At 34.9% G+C, this 24,517-nt stretch overlaps 1 protein-coding gene across 1 annotated transcript in view; it reads right to left on the bottom strand.

The window, feature by feature from the left end:
- HORMAD2 (HORMA domain containing 2) overlaps positions 1–24,517 on the bottom strand; it is a 67,838-nt gene that overhangs the window by 31,481 nt on the left and 11,840 nt on the right. The window contains exons 5-10 of the mRNA XM_054594349.1: positions 23,400–23,420; positions 22,756–22,782; positions 18,041–18,108; positions 15,986–15,994; positions 14,728–14,876; positions 14,299–14,552 (exon numbers count right to left, since the gene is read on the bottom strand). Coding sequence (XP_054450324.1) covers positions 14,299–14,552; positions 14,728–14,876; positions 15,986–15,994; positions 18,041–18,108; positions 22,756–22,782; positions 23,400–23,420 — 528 coding nt within the window. The remainder of the gene's footprint in view (positions 1–14,298; positions 14,553–14,727; positions 14,877–15,985; positions 15,995–18,040; positions 18,109–22,755; positions 22,783–23,399; positions 23,421–24,517) is intronic.

Below are 24,517 nucleotides of genomic sequence, written 5' to 3'. Positions count from 1 at the left end.
TCACCTATTTAAATCTTAACCTCATCAAAACACCTTCCAAATACCCTTGACACATTAAAGTAACCATCACAGCAAGATTACAGGATATAAAGCCAAAATACAAAATTCAACTGTATTTTTATATACTTGCAATTAACAACCAAAAATGAAATGAAAAAAAATTTTGATAATGCCATTCACAACAGCATCAAAAGAATAAAGTACTTATGAGTAACTTTAACAAAACAAGTGTAAAACATACTCTGAAAACTACAAACGTTGCTGAAAGAAATTAAAGAAAATCTAAATAAATGGAAAAATATCACATGTTCATAGATTGACAGGCTTAATATCATCGTCAATAATCCCCAAATTCATCCAGAGATTCAATGAAACCCCTATATGAACCACAGCTGACTTCTTTGTAGAAATTGACAAGCTGATTCTAAAAATCCTATGAGTCCCGGCCAGGTTGCTCAGTTGGTTAGAGCATCACCATCATAGGCCAAGGTTGCAGGTTCGATACCTGATCAGCAGGGAACATATAAGAATCAACCAATGAATGCATAAACAGGTAGAACAACAAATTGATGTCATTCTGTCTGTGTCTCTGTCTTTGTCTCTCTGTCTCTAAAATCAATAGGAAATAAAAAGTAAAAATCTTGAAATTGCGAATGACTCAGAATAGCAAAAACAATCCTGATTCAAATTTACTACAAAGATAATCAGGACACTGCAGTACTGGCATAGTGATAGACATATAAATTAATGGATTAGAATCGAGAGTCCAGAAATCATTTGTCTACAGTCAACTAATTTTTCTTAAGTGCATTAGAAATATTTCAAGGGGAAAGAATAGTCTTTTGAACAAGTGAGTTTGGGACAACTGGATAGCCACATGCAAAAAAATGATGTCATATCCTTACCTCACACCACACAAAAAATTAACTCAAAATGGATCAAAGACCTAAATGGAAGAGCTGAAACTATTAAACTCTAAGAAGAAATCAATGAGGTAAATCATGAGCTTGGATTTGACAAAGGATTTTGAGACATGACACCAAAAAAAAGCATAAGCAAAAATGGATAATTTGGACTTGATCAAAATTAAAAACCATTTGTGCTTCAAATGACGCAATCAAGAAAGTGAAAACACAACCCACAGAGTAGGAGAAAATATTTGCAAGTCATATATCTGTTAAGAGACTGTACTAGAACATATAAAGAATTCTTACACCTCACAAATAAAAAGACAAACAAAACCTAACTTTAGGGGCAAAAGACCCAAATAAACCTTTCTCGATGGAAGATATATAAATAAATGGACAATAAACACACAAAAACCTGCTTGACATCAATAGTGATTAGAGAAATGCAAATCAAAACAATGAGACCACTTACTTCATACACACTAGGATGGCTAGAATCAAAAAGAAGATATGTGTTCGTGAAAACTGGAACTCTCATACACTGCTCGTAGGAATATAAAATGTTGCAGCCATTTTAGAAGTTAGTTCCAGAGTTCTTCAAATGATTAAATGTAGAGTTATCATATGACCCAGCAATGCCACTCCTAGGTATATACCCAAGAATTTAAAAATAGATGCTCCCAGAGCCCTGGCTGATATGGCTCAGTGGATTGAGTGCCAGCCTGCAAACCAAAATGCTGCCAGTTCAATGCTCAGTCAGGGCACATGCCAGGGCACATGTTACAGGCCAGGTTCCCAGCTGGGGGTGTGTGAGAGGCAACCAATTGATGTATCTCTCACACATTAATGTTTCTCTCCCTCTCTTTCTCCCTCCCTTCCGCTCTCTCTAAAAATGAATAAATAAAATCTTTTAAAAAATAGGTGTTCACAGAGAACCTGTACACAAATATTTAGAGTAGCATTATTCATAATAACCAAAAAGTAGAAACAATCCACATATCTCTAACACTGATGAATAGTTAAGATGTGGATGTAGCTATACAATGGGATATTATTCAGCCATAAAAGGAATGGAGTACTGATATATGCTACAACATGAATAAACCTTGAAAACATAATTCTAAGTAAAAGGAGGTAGTCACAAATGATAACATATTGAATGTAGTCATTTATATGAAATATCAAGAATAGGCAAATCTATAAAGACAGAAAATAAACTAGTGGTTGCTTAAGACTTGGGAGAGAGGAAAAATGGGAAATTAGAGAGGTGATAGCTGCAGGATATAGGATTTCTTTATGAGATAATGAAAATGTTCTAAGATTGACTGTGGCAATGATTGCACAACTCTGAATTTTCTGAGGACCATTGAATTGTATATTTTAAATGGGTACATTGCATGGTATATGAATTATATCTCAATATAGTTGTTAAATAAAAAAATGTAAAATCATACAGTCTGTGGTATTCTGGCTTTTTTCACCTGGCATAATGCACTTGTAATTGATCCATGTTGTTGCATGTATCAGTAGCTTATTTTTTTAATTTTAAGTTGAATCATTCTCCCCATTAAGGAAATTTGTATTGTTTCCAGTTTTGGGAGATTACAAATAAAGCCACTATAAACATTTGTATACATGTTTTTCTATAAACATAGGTTATTACTATACTTGGTGTAATAATAGCTGTTACTTGGTGTAATAATAGCTGTTTTAAAATTTAAAGTCCATCTTGATTTGGGGTGGTGAACACACAATACAATACACAGATGTTCGATTATAGAATTGTACACCTGAAACTGATATAATTTTATTAACCAATGTTACCCCAATAAATTCAATAATAAAAATAAAATAAAATTTAAAGTCTTTATCTAATTTTATCATTGCTGACATTTCTGGGTCTGCTTCTACTGATTTTCCTTGTTTATGGGTCAATTTTCCTGCTACTTAAAATGTCAATAAATTTTTCTGGATTCTGGACAATAAGAATTTTAGATAGTTGAGTGTTTGGACTTTGTTGTCTTCCTTTACGAAGTGTTCAATTTTGTTTTGGCAGGCAAATAAGCTCGATCCTTTGAAGGCTTGTTCTTAAGCTATCTGAGTTAAGTTTGGAGGCCTTTACTAAAAGGGTTGGTTTAGTACCAATACTAGGTAAAACCCCAAGCCTCTACTAAATGTTCTGGCTCTTCAGAAAGATCTCTCCATGTAACTGGTCATTATGTAAATATCTCCTAGTTCTGTGAGAGCTCTAGGAATTGTTTAGCTTACAGTTCCCCAACAGTTTTCATTGTCCAACTTCATAGAATTTCAGCTCACACCTAACAAGCTGAATATTCAACCAAAGATTCAGGGGACACCTATGCTGATTTCTAGGGTTCTTTCTATGTACAGGTCCCATGTTTCTGATGCTCTGTCCCCAGCTGTCTTGGCTTCCTCAAGTTCCAATCTCTGTTTCTACAATCCAGTAAGACTGCCATGTTCTGCATGGGTTCTCGCTCCCCGCACCAGAGGTCCAGAAAGTACCTCCTGACAGAAAGTCAGAACAATTTTAAGGCTCATCTTGTTTTTCTTCTCTCAGGGATCCCAGTTCTACACTTCCTGTTACCTAATGTTTGAAAACAGTTGTTTCATATATTTTGCCCAGTTTCCTAGGCAGGAGGAGAATAAGCCTGTTAGATTATTCCTTCATGACTAAAAATGGAATTTGATCATTCTATAGGGTTTTTGCTCTCTTGTGGGTTTTGTTTTCTTGTGAGCTTTGGAGGCAGAGAGACATAACTTCAAATACTGATTCTGATGTCCTCTAACTGGGTAACCTTGGACATGCTACTTAATGACTATGAACTTCTGTCTTCAGCTATAAAATGTTATGCAAAGCTGTAGGATTAATTGAAGCCATGTGTATATAAAGACCTTTGTAAGCACTTAACAAATGGTGGCTATTATTATTATTTATATAACAGCTCTTTGTTTATGTTTCATTTCTCCTAAGCAATTTTGAATCAGGGATTTGGCTTATTTATCTTTGTGTACACTACCTTTATACAGTGACTCAATCATGATAGGCTTCAATATAAATCTGTTGATTGAATAAATGTTGATAACCGATGGTTGATGAGGATATTTTAGAATATTATTTTAAGCTTTCTTCACAATGAACTGTGTATAGATTTGTTTAAGTGTCAAAATAGTGCCATTAGTACCCTAGCTGGTGTGACTCGGTGGATTGAGTGCTGGCCTGCAAATCAAAACATCACCGGTTTGATTCCCAGTTAGGGCACATGCCTGGGTTGTGAGCCAGGTCCCCAGTTGGAGGATCGCGAAAGACAACCACACATTGATGTTTCTCTCCCCTTCTCTCTTCCCTTCTCTCTAAAAATAAATAAATAAAATCTGTAAAAAGCAAGTGTCACTAGCTATAATGTTTCTAATTGTTCTGAATTTGCTTATCAAAGCAAGAGGAGCCCTCCATCATGCATGAAGAAGCAAATTTGAGAAGGTAGCCCCATAAAGTGTATATACTTCTGTTTCTGGCTCTTCTTTATCACTCTCCAAAGGACTGGACTTCTGAAGTCTTAGATCTCAATTTTGGGATCCTAATATAAATGCTACGAAAATTATTCTCCCTACCCTGGCTGGATTTGTTACAAACCATAACCTCATCTGTTTAGCAATAGACAATTTAGCTTCAAATGGAAAACCAGAGCACATATACCAAGTATTAGAAAAATTGGCCAACTGAATATAGTTCTAGATAACTAATATTATTATATTTTTTCCAATGTGTAATTGACTAAATCTCAACAGTCTTAATTTTGAAAAAATTATAATTTAAATAGAACCTAGTATTACACTGGTTTTAGTATAATGATAACATTGTATTATTTCAGACTATTACAGGCATTTTTTTTAGCCAAACAGAACATTCTCAGTTTTACTCCTTTAAAAAAATTTTCTTGAATTCTAGGACTTAATAATAGTAACATCTAAAGTGTTCCTACCTAAGATTACTCACCATACTCAACTTTTCTTCTGCTACAATATATATCAATATACTCTTTTTTTCCTTGTGTAAGTGAAACATACACAGATCATCAGTGTGGCTTTTCCCACTCACAATAGGAAGGAAATATTTCTCTGATATGTTATAGAATGATTCATATAAAAAAAGAAATGACATAAGACTGATGGGAAAGTCAACCAACTTTCATTCCCCTTTGTGTAGTTAAGAGGATAATAATTACATTCTATACACAAAACAGAAAAATTGAAAAAAATACTTTTGACAAAAAGAAACTTTGTGAAAAGGACTATAGCTCATGATAGAGAATGATTAGTGGTTTTTAAGTCTGAATATTTTCTGTAGATGATGCGTTTCCTCCAACATTTTCAAAAACTGACTCTACTTCCAAGAATCTAAGATATTTTTGCCAGCATTACATTGTATCAAACAAAGCATATATGCTGCCTGAGGTGTTATGTTATGAAAATTATCAGGCTATACTTCAGTTCAGTTTAGTGTGAGAAAATAGGTTCTGAATGAAAAGGCTCTTGTTCAATCCACTGGCTAAAATACAAAGCAATTCTAAGAAATTCAGAAAATATCTTTTTAGTCCAATGGTACGATTTACTTTGGCACCAATGTAATTTACATCTTGATTTCTCCAAAAACAAAAAAAAAAGTCATCTGCAATCAAATGTGTTAGCACAAAAGGGTGAGAAATGGACTTCACATCGAAAAAAAAAATGAATCCGGGTAATAAGCCATAAGCCATACTTTGTTGTTCTACTTATCTATGCATTCTTCGGTTGCTTCATGTATGTGCCCTGACTGAGGAATGAATCCACAACCTTGGCATATCGGATGACACTCTAACCAACTGCACTACTCAGCCAGGGCTAATTTAAGAATTTTAAAATTTCAAGTCTGTGTGCTTTTTATCACTTCTGAATCCATTGCCAAATTACCATCTCACTTTTACATTTTTCCTCGGGTCTTAAGGACCACACCAGAAAGTTAATAGTACAAATATTAAATAATTTCAACTACTGGTAGAAATTTGCTTATATTTGTATTTCTGTGACCAAGATAAGGAATAACCTGCAAAAGGAAATTATATTAAAATCTTTTTTTTCAATTTTACAATACTCTCATAAGATGATTATGTTAAATCACTTCTTAACTATGGATCACTGGTGAAAGGCTGTTTGATCAAGATTTTATGAACTTTCTATTTTAGTAGGAAAATTTTATGGTTTATGGACAAAACCAAAGGGGAAGAGTTGAGGGAGGGAAGGAGGGAGGGAGGAGGGGGTAAGGGAAAGTGGTGGGGGGTAGGCAGAGACAAATGTATTTTAAAAAAATACATATTTTTCAATTTCTAAAAAAAAAATCTTTGAGTTAGAGTTTACCAAATGTAGAGATTTCAGCGAAGTCATGTAGGATACAGGGAAAGGTGTACAAAATTCATACCTTGAACTATTGAAATTCCAAGTCATAGAGACAGAAGTCCTTTCCAACTTGCCTGGAATGCCTTCTGCCTTAGTCTCTGCCAATAAAAATATGATTCATCCATAAAATCACCAACTCAGTGAAACCTTCCAACACAGTGCCAATTTATCCTCATTTCTGTATCCTAAGAACACAGGCTTTGGAGTCAAACTGCCTTGATTTGAATTCTGGCCCAGCTAGTTATTCACTGTGTATGTAGCCTTGGCCTAATCTCTGAGTTTCAGTTTCCTCATTTGTAAAATCAGGATAATAATATAAAATAGTGGGAAATATTAAAAGTGTATTAATATGCAAAGCCCTGAGAAAATGCTCAATATTATTAGTTAATATTATTTCTATCATTCGCGCACTCTCCAATATTATTTTTCATTATATTATATAGGTATTATTTCTTCAGTCAGGTTTCTCAAAGATAGAAACTATATTTCATATGTCTCTTTTCTTCACAGTGCTTAGAGGCCATCATGCTCTCACAAGGAATTCAAAAATTATCCCAGAAAATCTTAGCATGGAAGGGAACTCAGAGGTCAGATCAATCTAGTTTAACCTTCTCCCTAAGTCATAATTTTCTCTTTTAATACCCTAGAGACAATCGTATGTGTGTGTGTGTGTGTGTATGTGTGTGTGTGTGTATATATATATATATATATATATATATATATTCTTCCTTGAACACAATGTATATCTATATTTGAACACAGCTGGTGACAAGGAGTTCATCCTTCTCAAGACAGCCAGATTTATTAAGTAGCTGTCATTGCTAGAAAGTTCACTCTGAAGAGGTAAATAAGCTGGAAGCTTCTTGAAAATAATTTGGTAATACTCCTTTGAGAGCTATAGAAATTTTCTAAAAATTTAACTCCCAATACTATATCCTTAGACAATAAGGAAAAAGTCTGTCATGCATACAGAAGTATTTATCAAAACACTTTATAATAGCAAGATCAGGAATTAACTTAAATGTTTAAAGTAGAAAAATGGTAATGCAAGTACCTAAATGAAACAAAGGTCATTAAAATTAAAAATATGGCCCTGGCTGGTGTGGCTCAGTGGATTGAACGCTGGCCTGTGAACCAAACGGTCACTGTTTAGATTGCTAGTCAGGGCACATGCCTGGGTTGCAGGCCAGGTCCCCAGTAATGGACCACACATTGATGCTTCTCTCCCTCTCTTTCTCCTTCCCTTTCCTCTGACTAAAAACAAATAAATAAAAATTTTAAAACAATATGAAGATTAAGTGGGACATATATATAAAAAATTAATCTCAAGTATAAAAGTAAAACAAATTTACATATACACATGATTAAATGTGTCTATCTGTGAGAAAACACTGGAGGGGATGGAACATATAGAAATGAAAACAGTATTGATAGGATGATAGGACAGTTGGAAGATTTGCAATGCTTTTTAAATTACTTTAATGTCATTTTTATATTGCTTTAAAATTTTTAAAGAGTTCTTTCCATTGAGCCAAAAATCAATCTCTTCCCTCTCCCACCCATTGTCTTTCAGTTACTGACTTTCATTCTGTCCTTTGAAATTACACAAAATAAATTAACTTGAAATATTTAAAAATGATCATCATAGTTTTAGCACCCCACTCTCTGTGACTCTGGAAGACAGATTAGAGAGGCAGTGATGACATCAGGGAAACCTATTAGAAGACTCAGCTGCCATTGACCAAGAAGGCAATGATGATAGCCTGAATCACCACAGCAGCAATAGGCCCAGACTTGAGAAATATTTCAAAGGCAAAAGAGACGGAAATGGCACACAAAAGGATGTAAGAAGTGTGAATCAAATAGGAGTTGAACACATTCTTCGGCAGGCTGTTTGGTAAAGTGATGATGCAATACCAAGAAAAGGAATCTGGGAGGGAAAAGAGCATGTTTGGTCAGAAGTTGAAATTCCATTTGGAGATGTTGAATTTGAGGTATTTGTAGGTACATATGTCTATATATGGATGGAAAGATTAATTTGGATGGAGACAAAACCAAACCAGAGAAACAGAAGAAGGCAAAGATAAAAGAAGGACATGAATAAAATAGAAAACAAACAATAAAAGCAGTAGAAACAAGAGATGACTTTGAAAAAAGTAATTAAAAATAGTGATTCTTGGCCAATATAACCAAGAAAAATACATGGGGCACAAATAAACAGTACTGGATACAAAGACAGGGAAATAACTACAGAAACAGAAGAGATTTTTAAAATTATGAAGCCTCCATGAATAACTCATACCAAAATATATGACTACCTGAAAGCAGTGAAAAGTCAGGTATTTATATTTCTAGGTATGAAGTTATTCATGGAAGTCCTTTATAATTAAAAAAAATCCCTTCTCTTTTTTGTAGTTATTTCCCCTTTTTAGAGAAAAACAGAGTACATCTCTGTAAACTTTAGACAAAAAATTTTATTTTTTATTTTTTTAAAGATTATTTATTTATTTCTCGAGGGAAGGGAAGGGAGGAAGAAAAAGAGGGAAACAGCAATGTGTGGTTGGCTCTTGCATGCCCCCAAGTAGGAACCTGACCTGCAACCCAGGTATGTGCCCTGACTGGAAATTGAACTGGCAACCCTTTGGTTCACAGGCCTGCACTCAATCCACTGAGCCAAACCAACCAGGGCTAGGCAAAAAATTTTAAATAAAAACTGTCAAATTAATTGATAAGTTGGACTGTATTAAGATTAATATAATTAATATTCTTTTTTATCACAACACCATTAAAAGAGTAAAAAGGCCACTTATAAAGTCAAAGATATATTTATAATACACATATTGAATATATAAGCAGAATTCCTACAAATCAGTAAGAAAGAAAGGCAGCTCAATAGAACCCAACACAAAAAAAATGACAAACTTTAAAAAGACATTTTACAAAAGAGGATATCCAACATGGCCAAATAACATATGAAAAAATGTTCAATTCATTAGTCATTCAGGGAAATGCAAATTAAAACTACAATGACATACTACTACACACCCACCAGAATAGCTAAAATTAAAAAGATGGAAAATGCCAAAGGTTGGTGAGGATGTGGAGCAACCACAACTCTCATATATTGCTGATGGAAGTGTAAATTGGCACAACCACACTGGAAATTGTTTTGTAGTATCTATTAAAAGCTAAATGTACACATATCCTTTGACCCAGAAATTCTGCTCCTAAGCAATTCTATTCCTACCAAAAATGTGTACTAACAAACATATTCAGAATGTTCAGAGAAATACTATTCATAAGAGTCAAAAATAGGAAATTGCCCCAATGCCCATGAAGACTAGATAGATAGTGAGTATGGCCTACAACAATAAGCAAAACTATAGATACAGAGCACAACAAAGTGCTGAGTGAAAAAATGGTTCATACTGTGTGATTCTACATCTGTAAAATAAAAACAAGAGAAATTAATATATGCAAATAGAAATCAGAATACAGATATTTTTGTTGAGTGGGACAGTCACTATAAAGTAAGACCGGGTTTTCTGTGGGGGGGGAGGGGACTGGTAGTATTTTGTTTCTTAATCTAGGTGTTGATTTAACATGTTTACTTCGTAGGGCTGTGGCAAGGGTGAGGCAAACAAGATACCTAGGGAGAAAATTTGAGGAGGCACTCACTCTCACCTTGTTTGCCTCGCCCTCACATCAGCCCTGGTGTTCATTTTGTAAATATTTATTGAGCCATATCATTATGATGTGTTTTTCTGTATATATATTATACTTGGATTAAAAAGTGTTAAGGAGTCTGGTCTACCTCACACCACAAATGAAAATAAACTCCAGATGGAATAAAACCTAAATGTAAAAATAAAAAACTTTTAGAATAAAATATAGGAGAATATTATAAATGACCTCAGGTAAAGAAGATTTCTTAAGAATATTCAAAAGTAAATATTACAGGAAAAGATTTGACTACATTAAAATTAAAAACCCTTTAGCAAAATGCATCTTAAAATTGAAAGTTAAGCCACAAACTTGAAAAAAAAGTAGTGACATGAATAAGTAAGAAAGATTAATTATGCACGTCAGAGAGATATGATGTGAGAAGGATTCAACCATCACTGATGGCTTTGAAGATGAAGGAGGGAGACCATGAGCTGGGGAAAGCAGCAGCCTCTATAAGGGGTGTCCAACCTTTGGGCACCTCTGGGTCACACTGGAAGGAGAGTTGTCTTGGGCTACACATTAAATACATTGCAATACAGAATCACACACACAAAAAAACTCATAGTATTTTAAGTAAATTTACAGTTTTGTGTTGGGCCGCATAGACATCCTAAGCCACATGTGGCCCATGGGCTGCAGGTTGGACACCCCTGCTAGATGCTGGGAGTGATCGGCAGTTTACAGCCAGCCAGCAAACATGGACCTCAGTATACAGCTGCAAGGAGCTGAATTCTGCCAATCAACCCAAATGAGCAAGAAATGGATTCTCCCTTACAAGCTCCCAAAAGAAACACAGCCTGCCAGAATATTGATTTTAGCCTGGTGAGCCCGTATCAAACTTCAGACCTACAGAACTATAAAATAATAAATTTGTGTTATTTTAAGCCACAAAAAAGAATTATTATGCAGAATGTATGTTTAAAATCAATGAAGAAAAGATAAATAACCCAATAGAAAGATGCATGGAAGACTTGAAGAAAATCAGAATGGCCAATACATATGAGAAGATGCTCAAACTCAGTAACTAGCAGGAAAATACAAATCAAAACTGTGTGACATTATTATATTATATCCAGCTGACAGGTAGAAAAATAAACTCTGATAATGTTAAGTATTCACAAGAATGTAGGGTATTCTCCTCCAACTGTTGGTGGAGTATCAGTTGATATTACTTTGGAAAATAGTTTTGCATTACTTAATAAAGTTGAAAATGTGCAAGCTCTAGGACTCTTCGATATATTTTCTCGAGATACTCTTGCACATGTATACCCTGAGGTGTGTACATGAATGTTTATAGCAATTAAAAAGAAACAATATATATTATGAGTAGATAGAATATTCTACAGCAGTGAAAATGAATGAACAACCAATATAAATGGACAAATCTCATTTTTGATGGTCAAGCAAATCAGAGAATACCTAAAGTATGATTACATTTGTATAAAAATTGTAGACAAACAGATATACTCACAGGTGGTAAAACCATAAAGAAGAGTAAGGGAAGGGTTGTCATAGAATTTAGTAGAGTGTTACCTTAGAGGAGAAGGAGGGGGTGCAATAAGGAACGGTCATATGGTGGCTTCTAAGCTAGTAACAATGACAGGTACTTCTCAGCCTGAATGGAGGTTATATGGATGTTCTCATTATTCTTTATATGGTACATACTGTTTCTATATATTCTACTGTATGCCTGATATATTTCAAAATAGTTTTTAAATAATAAAGGGTTGTACATATGAATGTGTATATGTATGTGTATTCCATGAAGGAACAACAGAATTTTTAGTGGGAAAACATCAGAAAACTTCACTAGGCTTACTAAATCATTCTTTCATGTGATTGGAGAGTTGAGAGATGAACTTGAACGGACAGAGTTTACTACAAAGTCCTGATCTTTGTATATAGTTGACCCTTGAACAACGTAGTGGTCAAGGGTGCCAACACCCACATAATTGAAAATCTGAGTATAACTTTTAACTAACTCAAAACTTATTTTTTAATGTTTCATTGTATTTTTTTCCTTATCATTTAGTCTGCTTATACTCCCCTCCCCCCTGCAATTACTACACTGTTGTCCATGCCTCTGAGTTCTTCTTTAACTCACTCAAAACTTAAGTTGTCCCTCAGTATCTATGGGGGATTCATTCCAGGTCCCCCCTTCTCATAGATACCAACATCCACAGATGTTCAAATCCCCTATATAAAATGGTGTAGATTAACACTTAAGGCTGGCTCTCTGCATCTCTGGACTCCCAAGCCTGGATCAAAAACAGTATAAGCATTTACTGGAAAAAAAAAAAATCTGCATGTAAGTAGACCAGCACAGTTCAAACCCACGTTGTTCAAAGCTCAACTTTATATGGTTCCTACTAAATGTATGCTTAAAAAGTGTCATCGCATGTCTTATTTAATCTATCAATTGAATTATTCATTCTCAAGTTGTCCTGCTCTCATTTCAGTCAGTAAAAAAAAAAAAATTCTCAACTTTAAAAGATAAAAATCCATATGATACATGCTCATTCTCTTCTTAACCTTTATTTTTTTTTAACTAATCTATGTTAGTTAGCTATATCTTCCTTGAGTAGAATCAGAAGAAAGTTGTATCAAACTTTAAAGCCATTATCATGTGTGACATTGTGAAAATACTTACTAAAAATGAAAAAAAAATCCTGTTGTTTGGTTTTTTATTAATTAAATTAACACTCTTTTCAATGTAATAAACATCATACAGAGTTAAAGAATCAGCAGGAAACTTCAAAGTTTACCTACTATAGACATCTATCTTTAAGTAGGACTCAAACTATCTCAAGCAAATTAGCATCCTAACTTTAAAATAGCCCTTAAAAAGATTTTATAGCATCTCTTTCTACTAGGTATCTGAAAATTCTTTATGTCTCAGAACCCCTTTAATACAATGTTGTCATCCAGCAAACTTTTTTATCCAGACAACAGAGTGTGAATTTACCTAGAACACAGTGGGGCCCTAGCAAGTACTCAACTCCAAGCCTCTCCTGGAGAAAGCAGGAAGGTAAAGGGCTCAGAGACCTGCCTGTTTGGTTCCAGTGGCTCCTACCCAGTCCCCTAGCTTTCCATGGGGACCTAGACCCAAAGCTTGTCTCTATCCACGTAACCAAGAATTGACTCTCATTTTGTCTTCACTCTGACTTTAGTATATCCATAACTTTTGTCTCTCCCAACCCCCTCCCGCCCAATTACCCCAGTAATCAAGAACTTATTTATACTTCCAGTGAATATAAATAAACACCTAGAACATTTTTTTATTCCCAAAATACTGAAGACAGGGGGAAGACAGGAAATATATAAAATGGAGTCACTTTAACCAAGCTGCTAAAATTATTAACATTATGAAAGGTGAGGCATGAAAAAAGACACTTCTTTTTATAACTACCCTGGAAACTTAAATTTTTTTGAACTTCCCAATCCTGAGTAAATGCCTAGATATACATTAACTTCATCAACTTTCCAGCCCTGTGTCAATGCCTGGATATACATCTGGACCAGGTAACGCTCTAATTACTCCCTGAAGGACACACATATCAAGGCCACCTGATTACCCCTTAACAGACTCACGTATACATACACCTGATACCCATATCTAGACCACTGGTATGTGACCAGACCTCCTTGCACCCATCTTCTGTGCCACCTGGCATCCAACATCCTAACTACCTGTCATCTGACTGATAACTACCCTGGATCAGTTCTAGGGCTAAAAATGAAGGACTGATAATTCTCAAGAATGTACTTTTTGCCATTACAATTTTTAACTTTTCCTTCTCTTTGGAACATTTCTAGGTTTTTGCCTAGCTGTGTTTTTAGCTTGCAAATTCTAAGACCCTTGAACAAATCTCTATCATTTATTTCCAGTAAAGCCTCAAGATTCTTTTGAGTATGTTTATTACTTATAAATAAAAGAAAGAAAATCCAAAATTTTCTAAATTCATGAGTATATTTTATAAAAGAAGTATATTAGGAAGTCTTTTTCTTCTCATAGTCAGGGCCAATTTTATCTAACAAAGACAATACTCTTTTAGGATAAATACTCCTTAAGGTTAGGGGGTAGTTTTGTTTCAGTTTTTGTACCTGGCACACTCCATTAGACCCTGTTGCTGCGACAAGACCTGTATAGCAACTGAAAAATGTCAACTGTGTTTAACGGAAGCAACAGAGGCTCACTAAAGCTTTGCCTTACATGATTGCTGCATTCTTCCTCTTCCTCATCGCAGTCTAGACCTTGATGAGCAATCTCGGTGGTGCTATTCTCCTGGAAGAGATTATTCTCCAAATCGGACACTCTGGTGGCCTCAGTTGTGACTTTAACTTTCATGCTGTGAAAGCCAGTTGAGACCATTCCCACTTGCAGGTTTACAGGTTCCCCCTCAAAAAGCAGTAAGTGTGAGTTTACCCCTTCCTTAAAACCAGGGGGCTGGTAATCATTTGGGGTCACTGCAAAATAAAAAGGGCAGAAAACCAAGAAAACTTGGTTTCAACAGAACAAATCAGATTAATCTTTCACGTGTAGCAACAGACATCTTTTTCTGATGCTTGGAAAAATCCTTCTATTTATATAAAATATTACTTCAACACTTAAGAAGGAATTTGATTAGAGGTCTCCACCTACCTGCATTATAGTAGTGGAGTTTCATAGTAAGTATAACATCATTAGGAAGGGGTCCAAGGTTCTGCATCAGCATATACAACTTACGGATCAGCAAAGTACTGGCCTTCTTAATATCTTCACTCTTTGTCCCACTTTCAAAGCTTGTATTACTGCTATAACCACATAGAAAAACAGCATGCTTTTCTATCATATACAATATTGAAAATATATATATATTTAGAAAGAGGGGAAGGGAGGGAGAAAGAAAGGGAGAGAAACTTTGATATGTGAGAGAAACATTAATCAGTTGCCCCTGTATGCACCCAGACTGGGGACCAAACCCTCAACCCAGGCATGTGCCCTGAACCAGGAATCAAAACAGTGATCTTTCACTTTGTAGGATGATGCCCAACCAACTAAGCCACATTGGTCAGTGCCAACACTTTTTATTATATGATCAAATAAATATAAATTAAACATCAGGACACTTTTGAGACTATTTTTAGAATGTAAATTCAAGATTATACTTTTTGCAATGTATATACAAAGGACTTCTTACATAGTGAGTTCCCTTGAAGTATTTTCAATAGGACCTGAATTTCGAAAATCTGATTACCAGTAATCACATGCTATAATGGTGATAAAAAATGGATGTAGAATTAGGAGATTTGACATTTAATATTGGTTCTGCTAACTAGCTGAATTACCTCAGTCAAGTCACTTAGACATTCTAGGTCAGTTAGCTCATTTGTAAGATAAGCTTACACATATTTCTAAACCTCTTCAGGTATAAAATCAATCATCAGCTCTGGGACTTTTTGTCATCTGGTTATCTCCAAGAAGTTTTTCCTCTTCACTCTTATATGGGTTATGGCAATGACTACTCTTCCTGTTTTTTTCTTGTCCACACAGAAAAACATTCCCTATACCACTGCCGAAATAATATTCCTAATAGGAAAAACTGCTCGTGTCACTCTCTTGCTTAAAATTCTTCTATTACATCCATCACTTTTCAATCAAGTTTGATAATGGCACTTGAACAATGTCTTTCATGATCAGCCATGCCCTTACCTCCACCTTCACGTGCACTTGCTACCCAGTTACTTCTAATCCATGTGCATTTACTCTTTGCTTTATTGTGCTTTTTCCACTTCTCTTCTTGTCTCTCCCAAATGCATTCTTTAATACATAGCTCATGTGTCACCTTGTCAAGAATGTCTTCCCTGACAACCCCATACCTCACCCTTGTTTATAACTGTTTGTATGTCCCCCTCTAGACTATGAATGGCTATACCTTTCATTTCCACAGACTAAGTTAGGCGCCTAGCCAGTAGGTACACAATAAACATTTGCTGAGTTAAGGAATGAATGAACAATTTAGACTAAGTTACCTTCCAACTCTATAAACATTCTTTCTTTTTTTTCCAATATTTTCTTCTTCAATTAGTCTCACATTTAAGTAGTTCCCAGGAAGAAGTATGACTATAATATATTTGCATAATGCCTTTCACATAATAAGCACTCAATACTGGGATATTATGTAAATAATCCTAAGTAATTAATAACTATTGGAGGCAGTGTAAATTCATAAAACAAACATTATTAAGTAAATAAATTTGTTCCTATTTCAGTTTTGAACAACCTTAAGTTTTGTCTACCCGGATTTAACCAATTTGAAATAGGTAACCAGACATAGCCATGTAGCCTGTGGAATCCTTCAGTACATATAATATTTATGTAAAATAATATTCAAGACCCCCTTGCACTCTTTTAAAAGGGAAATTATCTTTACCATGGAGGAGGTGATGAGGTAATTTTATATGATGATCATCTAAACATATGTCTACCTTTGGTTTCTAGGAAATTAGTAATATGTATCATCTTCTCCCCTTCTTAGTAGCTGCAAGATTTGGCCATTTGTTTTACTGCTTACCTTTGGACATATATGCCTTCATAACAAGAGACATTACCCTGGTTGTCAGTAGTACTTATATTTGAATTTTAGAGAACAATGGGGAAACTGTTTTATGTATTAAAAATGCTGAACAATCTGTAAAGTGCTACACAAATGTTAGCTAATGATGGTTAATGTTTTAATTCTCATTCCTAGAACTTCCTCTTTACATCCTAGTGCCATTTGTAAGTTTTACAAATAAGAAAATGATTAAGGAAGTAAATCTTGGAGAGAAATCCTCAAACTTGAAGTAAATGATAAAACAAAGCTAATAGTACGGAAAATTGAGACTGGGGCCACATTTCTCTTCAGAGTCATTCCTTTCAGGGAAGGGCATCCCCCTGACATGGAGCCTTCCATTACAAAGCACTTCTCACCATTCACCCCCTCCACTTCTATTCCATCTCAATAGCAATATTTAGCTCTCTCTGAACCCAAAAGCTCACGGGAAGAAAATGAATGTCGTTCCTCAATGAAACATCTCCATCTGCACTAAGGACCTTCTGAAGCAAGTGTCCCGTCTTTGCTGTTTAACCCATTAGTATATCTAAAACTTGGAATTTTAGACTTGATAGAAAAGTCCAATGCTTTCCAGTCATTTCCATACCTGGACACACATAGAAAGTTATATTTGTATGACATACTGAGGTAAGCAGATGAGAATGATTGTGTCTATAAAGCAAATATTTCAGGGGTTTCATCTACCCCAGCTTTAGCCTGGCTATACTGAGGGCAGAGAGGATCTATATTTTGGCATAGCAATAGAGAAATTTTGGTTTAGTGGCTAGAGCCTATGTTCTTCAATCAACACCATGTGGACAGCCTCATTAATATAATCTCATCTGCTGTGCTGCCTAGCAACCATCATTGCCTTCAAGGGCCACCACCATTACCACCACTACTAGGTACTATTTACTGAGTGTTTATTATGTGTCAGGCATGAGCAAAGCATTATATATGCATTATAACTTAATAATCACAGTAACCATAAGAAGTAGATATTATTAACTCTACTGTTCAGATGAAAATGCTAATATTTAGGGAGGTTGAGTAATTTGTCCAAACTTATATAACCAGTAATAGTCAGAGCTGGGGTCCCAAGCTAGGTCTTTCTGCCTTAGGAATTGGAACTTGTAAACCACTAAATGTAACTGCCTTTAGGCCTTACTAACATACCTATGAGAAAAAGAAGAAAGAAGCAAAGGAAGTCCTTATTCCCACCAGAAATTTAAACAATTATTACAATCCTTTTTTTAACAGTTTTTGTAGGATTGTTGGGAAAGTTACAAAGGAAGTATAAGGCCTATCTCTGGCCTCAAGAGGTTTATGTTTACCTCAATCATATATATTTCTCATGTTTATTGAACAATTAGAGTCTACCTGTCAAAATCCATAGAGGCGCCTTCATTTGTATATTTGAACTTGAACTGGTATATCTCAGTCACTTTCTAGAGACAGTGAGAGAAATAGAAAAGGAAATTATTTTAAAAAAGAAAGCCTTTGAGAAGTACAGATTAGGAGTTACAAAACAGTCATGGGGATGTAAAGTACAACATATGAAATATAGCCAATAATACCATAATAACTATGTACAGTGCCAGGTGGGTACTAGAAATATTGGAGGGAACACTTTGTAAAGTACATGATTATCTAACCACAATGCTGTACACCTGAAACTAATACAAAATAATATTGAATGTAAACTATAAATGAAAAATAAAAATATAGTAAAAAAGAAATCCAGAATCTTATCCGATAATAGATAAGAAATATTTTCATTGCATATCTAGTATACTTCCTACTTACAACATTACATTGTTCAGAGGAACATTTGCAGATATAGAGATAACAATTTTTCTCCTCCATGCTAAAAATGAGTAAGATGGCAAGTACTACTGTTACCATTTTAAAGCTGGAAAAACTAAGGCACAGAGTCAAGTATGTGACTCAACATAGGTAAATTGAGAGTAGAACCAGTTGAAAAATCCTGTAACAGATATTTACTGAATTTTGTGTCAGGCACTGAAGTCACAGTGGTGAACATGACAGAAAGGTCCCAGTTTTTCTGGAATATAGAGCCTTGTGAAAGAGACAGTCAATAACTAAGTAAACAAATAAAATAATTTCAGAGCTGGAGGAGGTGTTAATGACAGTTAATAAGTGCTGTGAACCTTATGAAGCTGTGCAGAGAGTACAGACGAAGAGAGGTGCTGATATAGTTTGGAAAGTCCTTGCTAAAGAGGTCATATTTGAGCTGAGGCTCAGTAACAAGAGGGGTCAGTCATGTGCAAATCTGGGGGAGATGGGCTGTCCCAGGCAGAGGTAACAGAAATACAGAGGCTCTAAACTAGGAAAGAAAGCCTCTTTCAGGGTCAGAGACAAGGCTGAGAGGCTGGCAGTGAGTGAGCAAAGGGGAGAGTAGAGGGGATGAGGTTGTAGAGAAGGTTTGGGAACCTTCATGGTCACAGTAAATGGTTTAGATTTTATTCCAAGTAAACCAGAGTCCATTGAAGGGTTTTAAACATGGCAGTGATTTGCATCTTTAAGGATTACCATGGCTATTTTAAGAGGTATAAGGGAAGAAGTGGAAACTATGAGAGCAATTAAGAGGCTACTGCAGTAATTCAGGGAAGACTAAAATGGCAACAGGAAAACTGGAAAAATTAGAAAAGAACTAGGATCTACGATTTCAGGTCTTGTTTTTTTGATCCTGCACTAAAAACTAGGTACTACCACTCTCTGCTCTCCTCACTATTAAAAAAGCTAGAAATAAAAAGGGCAAACTTCCTCAAATGAGATGTACTCCATTTAAATTAAAATGATTGTCTAATAGCTGAAGCAAACATTTGGCCCAGATACACTGTAGCATGTTCACAGAGCTGGAGGAGGTGCTAATGACAGGCAAAACCTATGAGTTTAAGTCAGAACACAAAAAGTACCCTTTATTCATCTGTTTCACTATTTGTTCCTTGACAATGTGGGAATGAGGGTATTAGATTGATCAGAAACAGTCTCAATGTTCTTGATACTTTTCTCTGTTACAAGATTTGGTATCTCATTAATCACAAGTGACTAGGTCCTAGGGGAATTAGCTCATCTGCTTAAACTCAAAGAAGACTGACTTATAATGGAGTTAATTTTAAAAAAGAAAAAATATTTTTACAGCAAGATGGTCTACTTGAAAAATCAAACCAAGTGCAGAAGGCTGCTTTGTGAGTACAGTCTTCCCTCTGCATCTGCGAGTTCTACATCTGTAGATTCAACAAACCACACATCAAAAATATTTGGGAAAAAATATGTTACGTGGTTGCTGACGTTCACTATGTAATCAGGACTACAATGGCTGCATCTGTACTGACCAGTACAGACATTTTTTCCTTGCCATTATTCTCTAAACAATACAGTATAACAATTATTTACATAGCACTTACATTGTATTAGGTACTGTAAGTCATCTACAAATGATTTAAAGTTTACAGGAGAATGTGCATAGGTTATATGCAAATACCACACCACTTTATATGAAGAACTTGAACATCTGCAGATTTTGGTATCCACAGGGGTCCTGGACTGGTTAAGCACACTTTATTTAAGACATAGGTTTTCAATTGTACCATGACAGACTCTTCAGAGGTATGCTACAAATTTTAATCCATGTGTAAAGTGTATTTTTACTTCAGGTAAATATTAATATTATTATCGTTTGTGTAGTTTTATTTAGGGGAGGATATACTTCTATGGATATGAGTCAAGAAACATGGCACAATATCATATAAATGCCAAAGAAAGACTGTGTTTATATGAGAATGTTGTTTTGTGAGTATATAAACGAATTAGATCAGTAAAGTAAATAGTTCTATTAATGACTTGATGTTAATAGCAACCATAACATAGTGTAACCCCATGGATACTTTCAGGCACAAAGAACACTGTTATACCATAGATATACTGTAATTATTGCTGACTTATTTGGAGTCCTTTTGAGTCTTTAAATACTCTCAAATATGCAACCAAGTTTTCTACTACTCAAAATTGTGTCATGAACACAGAGAGGTTACAGATCACTGCTATAGGGAAGCATTTAAAATATTTCTTCTGGGTCATAATGATAGCTCAGAATTTATACAATAAGGAATAAGGGTGTGTGTGTGTGTGTGTGTGTGTGTGTGTGTGTGTCCAGAAGAAGTCCTGCCATTGTTAATATAATGAGAATGGTTTGCACAACATCAATGTAGCCTAGCAGCCAAGGAGAGTGATTAGCATGTGCCTGCGTGAACAACGATGACTTCACTGTACTAATCAGTGGGGGTGGTAGATGACATTAAGTGAGCACGTGTACTGTATGGCAGCCACGTTCAAAATGACTGAGCAAGTAGAGCAACGAATCTGCATCAAATTTTGCATTACACTTGAACATTCCTCCATGGAAACTATGCAGATGATTCAGAAGGCTGCAGCTATGGGCAACTGGTGATTGGCAGCTTCATCACAACAACATGCCCACTCATGCATCACATCTCATAAACTTTTTGGTGAAACATCAAATTGCCCAGGTGACTCACACCCCTACAGCCCAGATTTTGCACCCTGCGACTTCTGTTTTTTCCTAAAACTAAAATCACCTTTGACAGGGGAGAGATTTCAGACCATTGATGAGATTCAGAAAAATATGACAGGGCTGCTGACGGTGATTGGGAGAAATATATGAGGTCCTAAGGTGCCTACTTTGAAGGGGACTGAAGGTCATTGTTCTACGTTCAATGTTTGTTATATGTTGTATCTTCTTCAATAAAGGTATCTATTTTTCATATTACATGGCTGGGTACCTCCTGGACAGACTATATATATATATATTATATATATTATATATATATTATATATATATTATATATATATATAAAATGCATGTAGCAAAACTCATTTAATAGCTTTCTTCCCATTTTGTAAGATTTTTCTATAGTTAGCCCAATTTGATTAACATTTCACTACTCAAAACCACTTAAGAAAACAGTAATTTATTGCAGTAAGGAAGTGACCAGTTTATTAACAATTTATCAGGAGAGTTTAGTTTGGGAAACTTCCCCTTAAACCTATAGGGAAAGAAAAGCATTTTGAAATTATACAAGAGACAAAGATAAAGAGAGGTAGTTTGGCATGAAGGAATTGTTACCCATTTGTATGTACCAGTTTTTCTTCCACCTTGCTCAAACAGCTATTTATAACCTTGCCAAGAAAAGATATTAAAGACTAAAAATGCTTACTGTAGTCTTGAATGCCACTAATTTGGCTAAATCTGTTGGCTTAGAGAAGGAAAATTGAAAGCAAAGGGAAAAGAAAGCTAGGAAGAAAATAAGAAGAAGAACAGAAGGCTTCTCCCTCCATTTCTATACCATGGCCACAGCTTCCCTTCAAAGCACCACAAGCATATATATATAATATTCCCTTTGGGAGACAGAAAATAGATAAGACTCTTGTCCTCAAGAATTTACAATCTGGTGGGGAAGATAAAGTAACCTCCATGAATCAATTGAGAGTGTTAAATTGCGAGGTCCTGATGAAAAAGGAATTTAGAAAAGGAAGATATTAGTGTGAACAGAATAGGCAGAGGCTTTCATGAAATATTTGGACATAAGTTGGGCTTGAGGATGAGTAGAACTCATTAAGTGAGGAAAGAAATTTAGAGAAAGAAGCAAAGAGGTAAAGCTCTGAAAATCTATGAAAAGGTCCAAAAGGGGAGAATTTAGCTGGCAAAAAAAATTTAGAATTATACCATATCTTCCAAAAGGCCACAAACAGAAAAGATTCACAATCAGTTAAAATATATAAAATGTGGTTTTATACAAGCAGAGATGCTTAATGTTAACATGTTAGAGAATAGGCTTAGTTCTATTCACTGCCCTTTTTTCAATGTCCCTAAATAGTTTTTTAAATCTCATAATTAAAAATTGGTGGTTTATAATAAAACACACTGAAAGAGCTCACTACGAGTTACTTTGCTCATATGATAGTCTAGTAACAGAATGCATGGCCTCAACTTAGGTGAAAATCTTTAAATATAATGTACATATACTGTCCATCTCTATGTGTGCTCTTACCTCAGGTTCCTTGGGATTTGCGTAAAGCTGTTTAAGGAAAAATAAACAGCATTTAATTTCTGAAAGATATTAGATTACTCCTCACAGAATACATGTTCTATGTGAAGAATTCAATTTATGCTATATTAATTGAGTACTGAGATAAGTATCTTAAGATATATTGTTCAAGCTAGAGATAGAATAAGCTCATTTTGTAAACATAGTCTTTAGAGTACTCTGTAAACACTGGCTATAAAGACATTGATAACCAGGTATTTATGATTATTGAACTACAAATAAATTCTAAATAATTTCTTTCTTTTCTTAATTACATTCACCATGTTATACCCAGAAGTATCTAAAACTACAAAAAAGTCTATAAAACTTCAATCTGTAAAGTAACTAAGAAAAATAAAATGAAATTCTGATAAGCCAACAGATGAAGCAGATAGCATTTTCTATGTATTTTTTCCATGCATTATAATATACCAAAGAAATACATAGCTTGTAGTCTTTTACCAAAACTTCTGTCATAAGTATTTACTAGATGTCATAGGACAGATAAATAAATTCAAGAGGGCAGAGGGAGAGTACTCTTTCAATATTTCACTTTTCAAAAGACAATGAAGTAGAGATAGAGGCCTGGTATTTAAATGTGTACTTACTGTAAGTACTGCCATGTGTAGCTTAAAGAGAAAAAAACTGTTGTTATATTTTATATACTTGCACCTATATTGTTGTCATTTTCATTAAAGGTTAAGTAAAATCTGGTTTCAGAGAGGTTTCAAAGATTTAAGTAGAAAAAAATATCATGCAGAAGACCAGAAAAAGGGATACTAATTATTCATTCATTCAAGTGAGTGCCTATTACACACCCAGGGTTCTGCTGGGGAGAGGAAAGATACAAAAGAAAAGGAAATAACTTATTCTCTATAAGTTATATCATAGTTTGGGAGGTAAAAGATATAAAAATAATTTATGTTACTAAAAATTAAATATGCCACAAGTATTTTTAAAAATGTGCCTTTTGAAATTTATCTACTAAAGTAAAAAATTTTGTCTTATACAGATCTATAAAACCCTTGCTCTCCCTATATATATCCATTACTATAAACAGATTCTCTCTGCTTAAATATATATACAGATAGAGATATAATAAAGTCTATGATAAATTTTTTAAAACTAGAATATAAATGAGAAAATATCAGGACCACAATTCCATAACAAATTATTCACCTATTTCACCCAAAGGACTAAAACTTTAGTGACACTGTGTGGCTGATTTGGTTACTGCATACAACTGATTTTAAGACTACACAGTGCAAATCTATTTTATATCAACTATTTAATTAAAAGTTCATTCATTCAAAAATAAACATGGTCCCTGATCATGGAACATGCAGACCAGCAAAGAAGAAAATGTTAAACAACAACAACAAAAAATCACACCGATAGGTGTCAATTGTGTTCATTGCTATGAAGGAACAGCAGCACAGGGTGTTTTAGAATATTAAACAGGGACAATATAGGCTAGGGGAAGCGAGCTGTCAGGGAAGTCCTCCCTGAGGAAGTAAATATTTAGGCAGAGACCTTAGGCTGAGACCTGAAGGATAAATTGGAGTTAGCCAGGTAAAGGGTATTGGGTAGGGAAGAGAATTTTCCAGGCAAAAGGGAACAATATGTAGAAAGGTGAAAGGCACCTGGCATGTTCTAGATTCTTGTGTGGCTTGAACACAGAGAACAATGGTGAGAGTGACACCTTGGAAAAGCAGATGGAGAGTAG

Source organism: Pteronotus mesoamericanus, unplaced genomic scaffold, assembly GCF_021234165.1.
Source record: "Pteronotus mesoamericanus isolate MK-2021 breed Mesoamerican mustached bat unplaced genomic scaffold, CSHL_Meso_final scaffold_507, whole genome shotgun sequence".
NCBI classification, from domain to species: domain Eukaryota; kingdom Metazoa; phylum Chordata; class Mammalia; order Chiroptera; family Mormoopidae; genus Pteronotus; species Pteronotus mesoamericanus.
The sequence above is the reverse complement of the archived record's forward strand: the minus strand, read 5'-3'. Positions and strand labels throughout refer to the sequence as shown.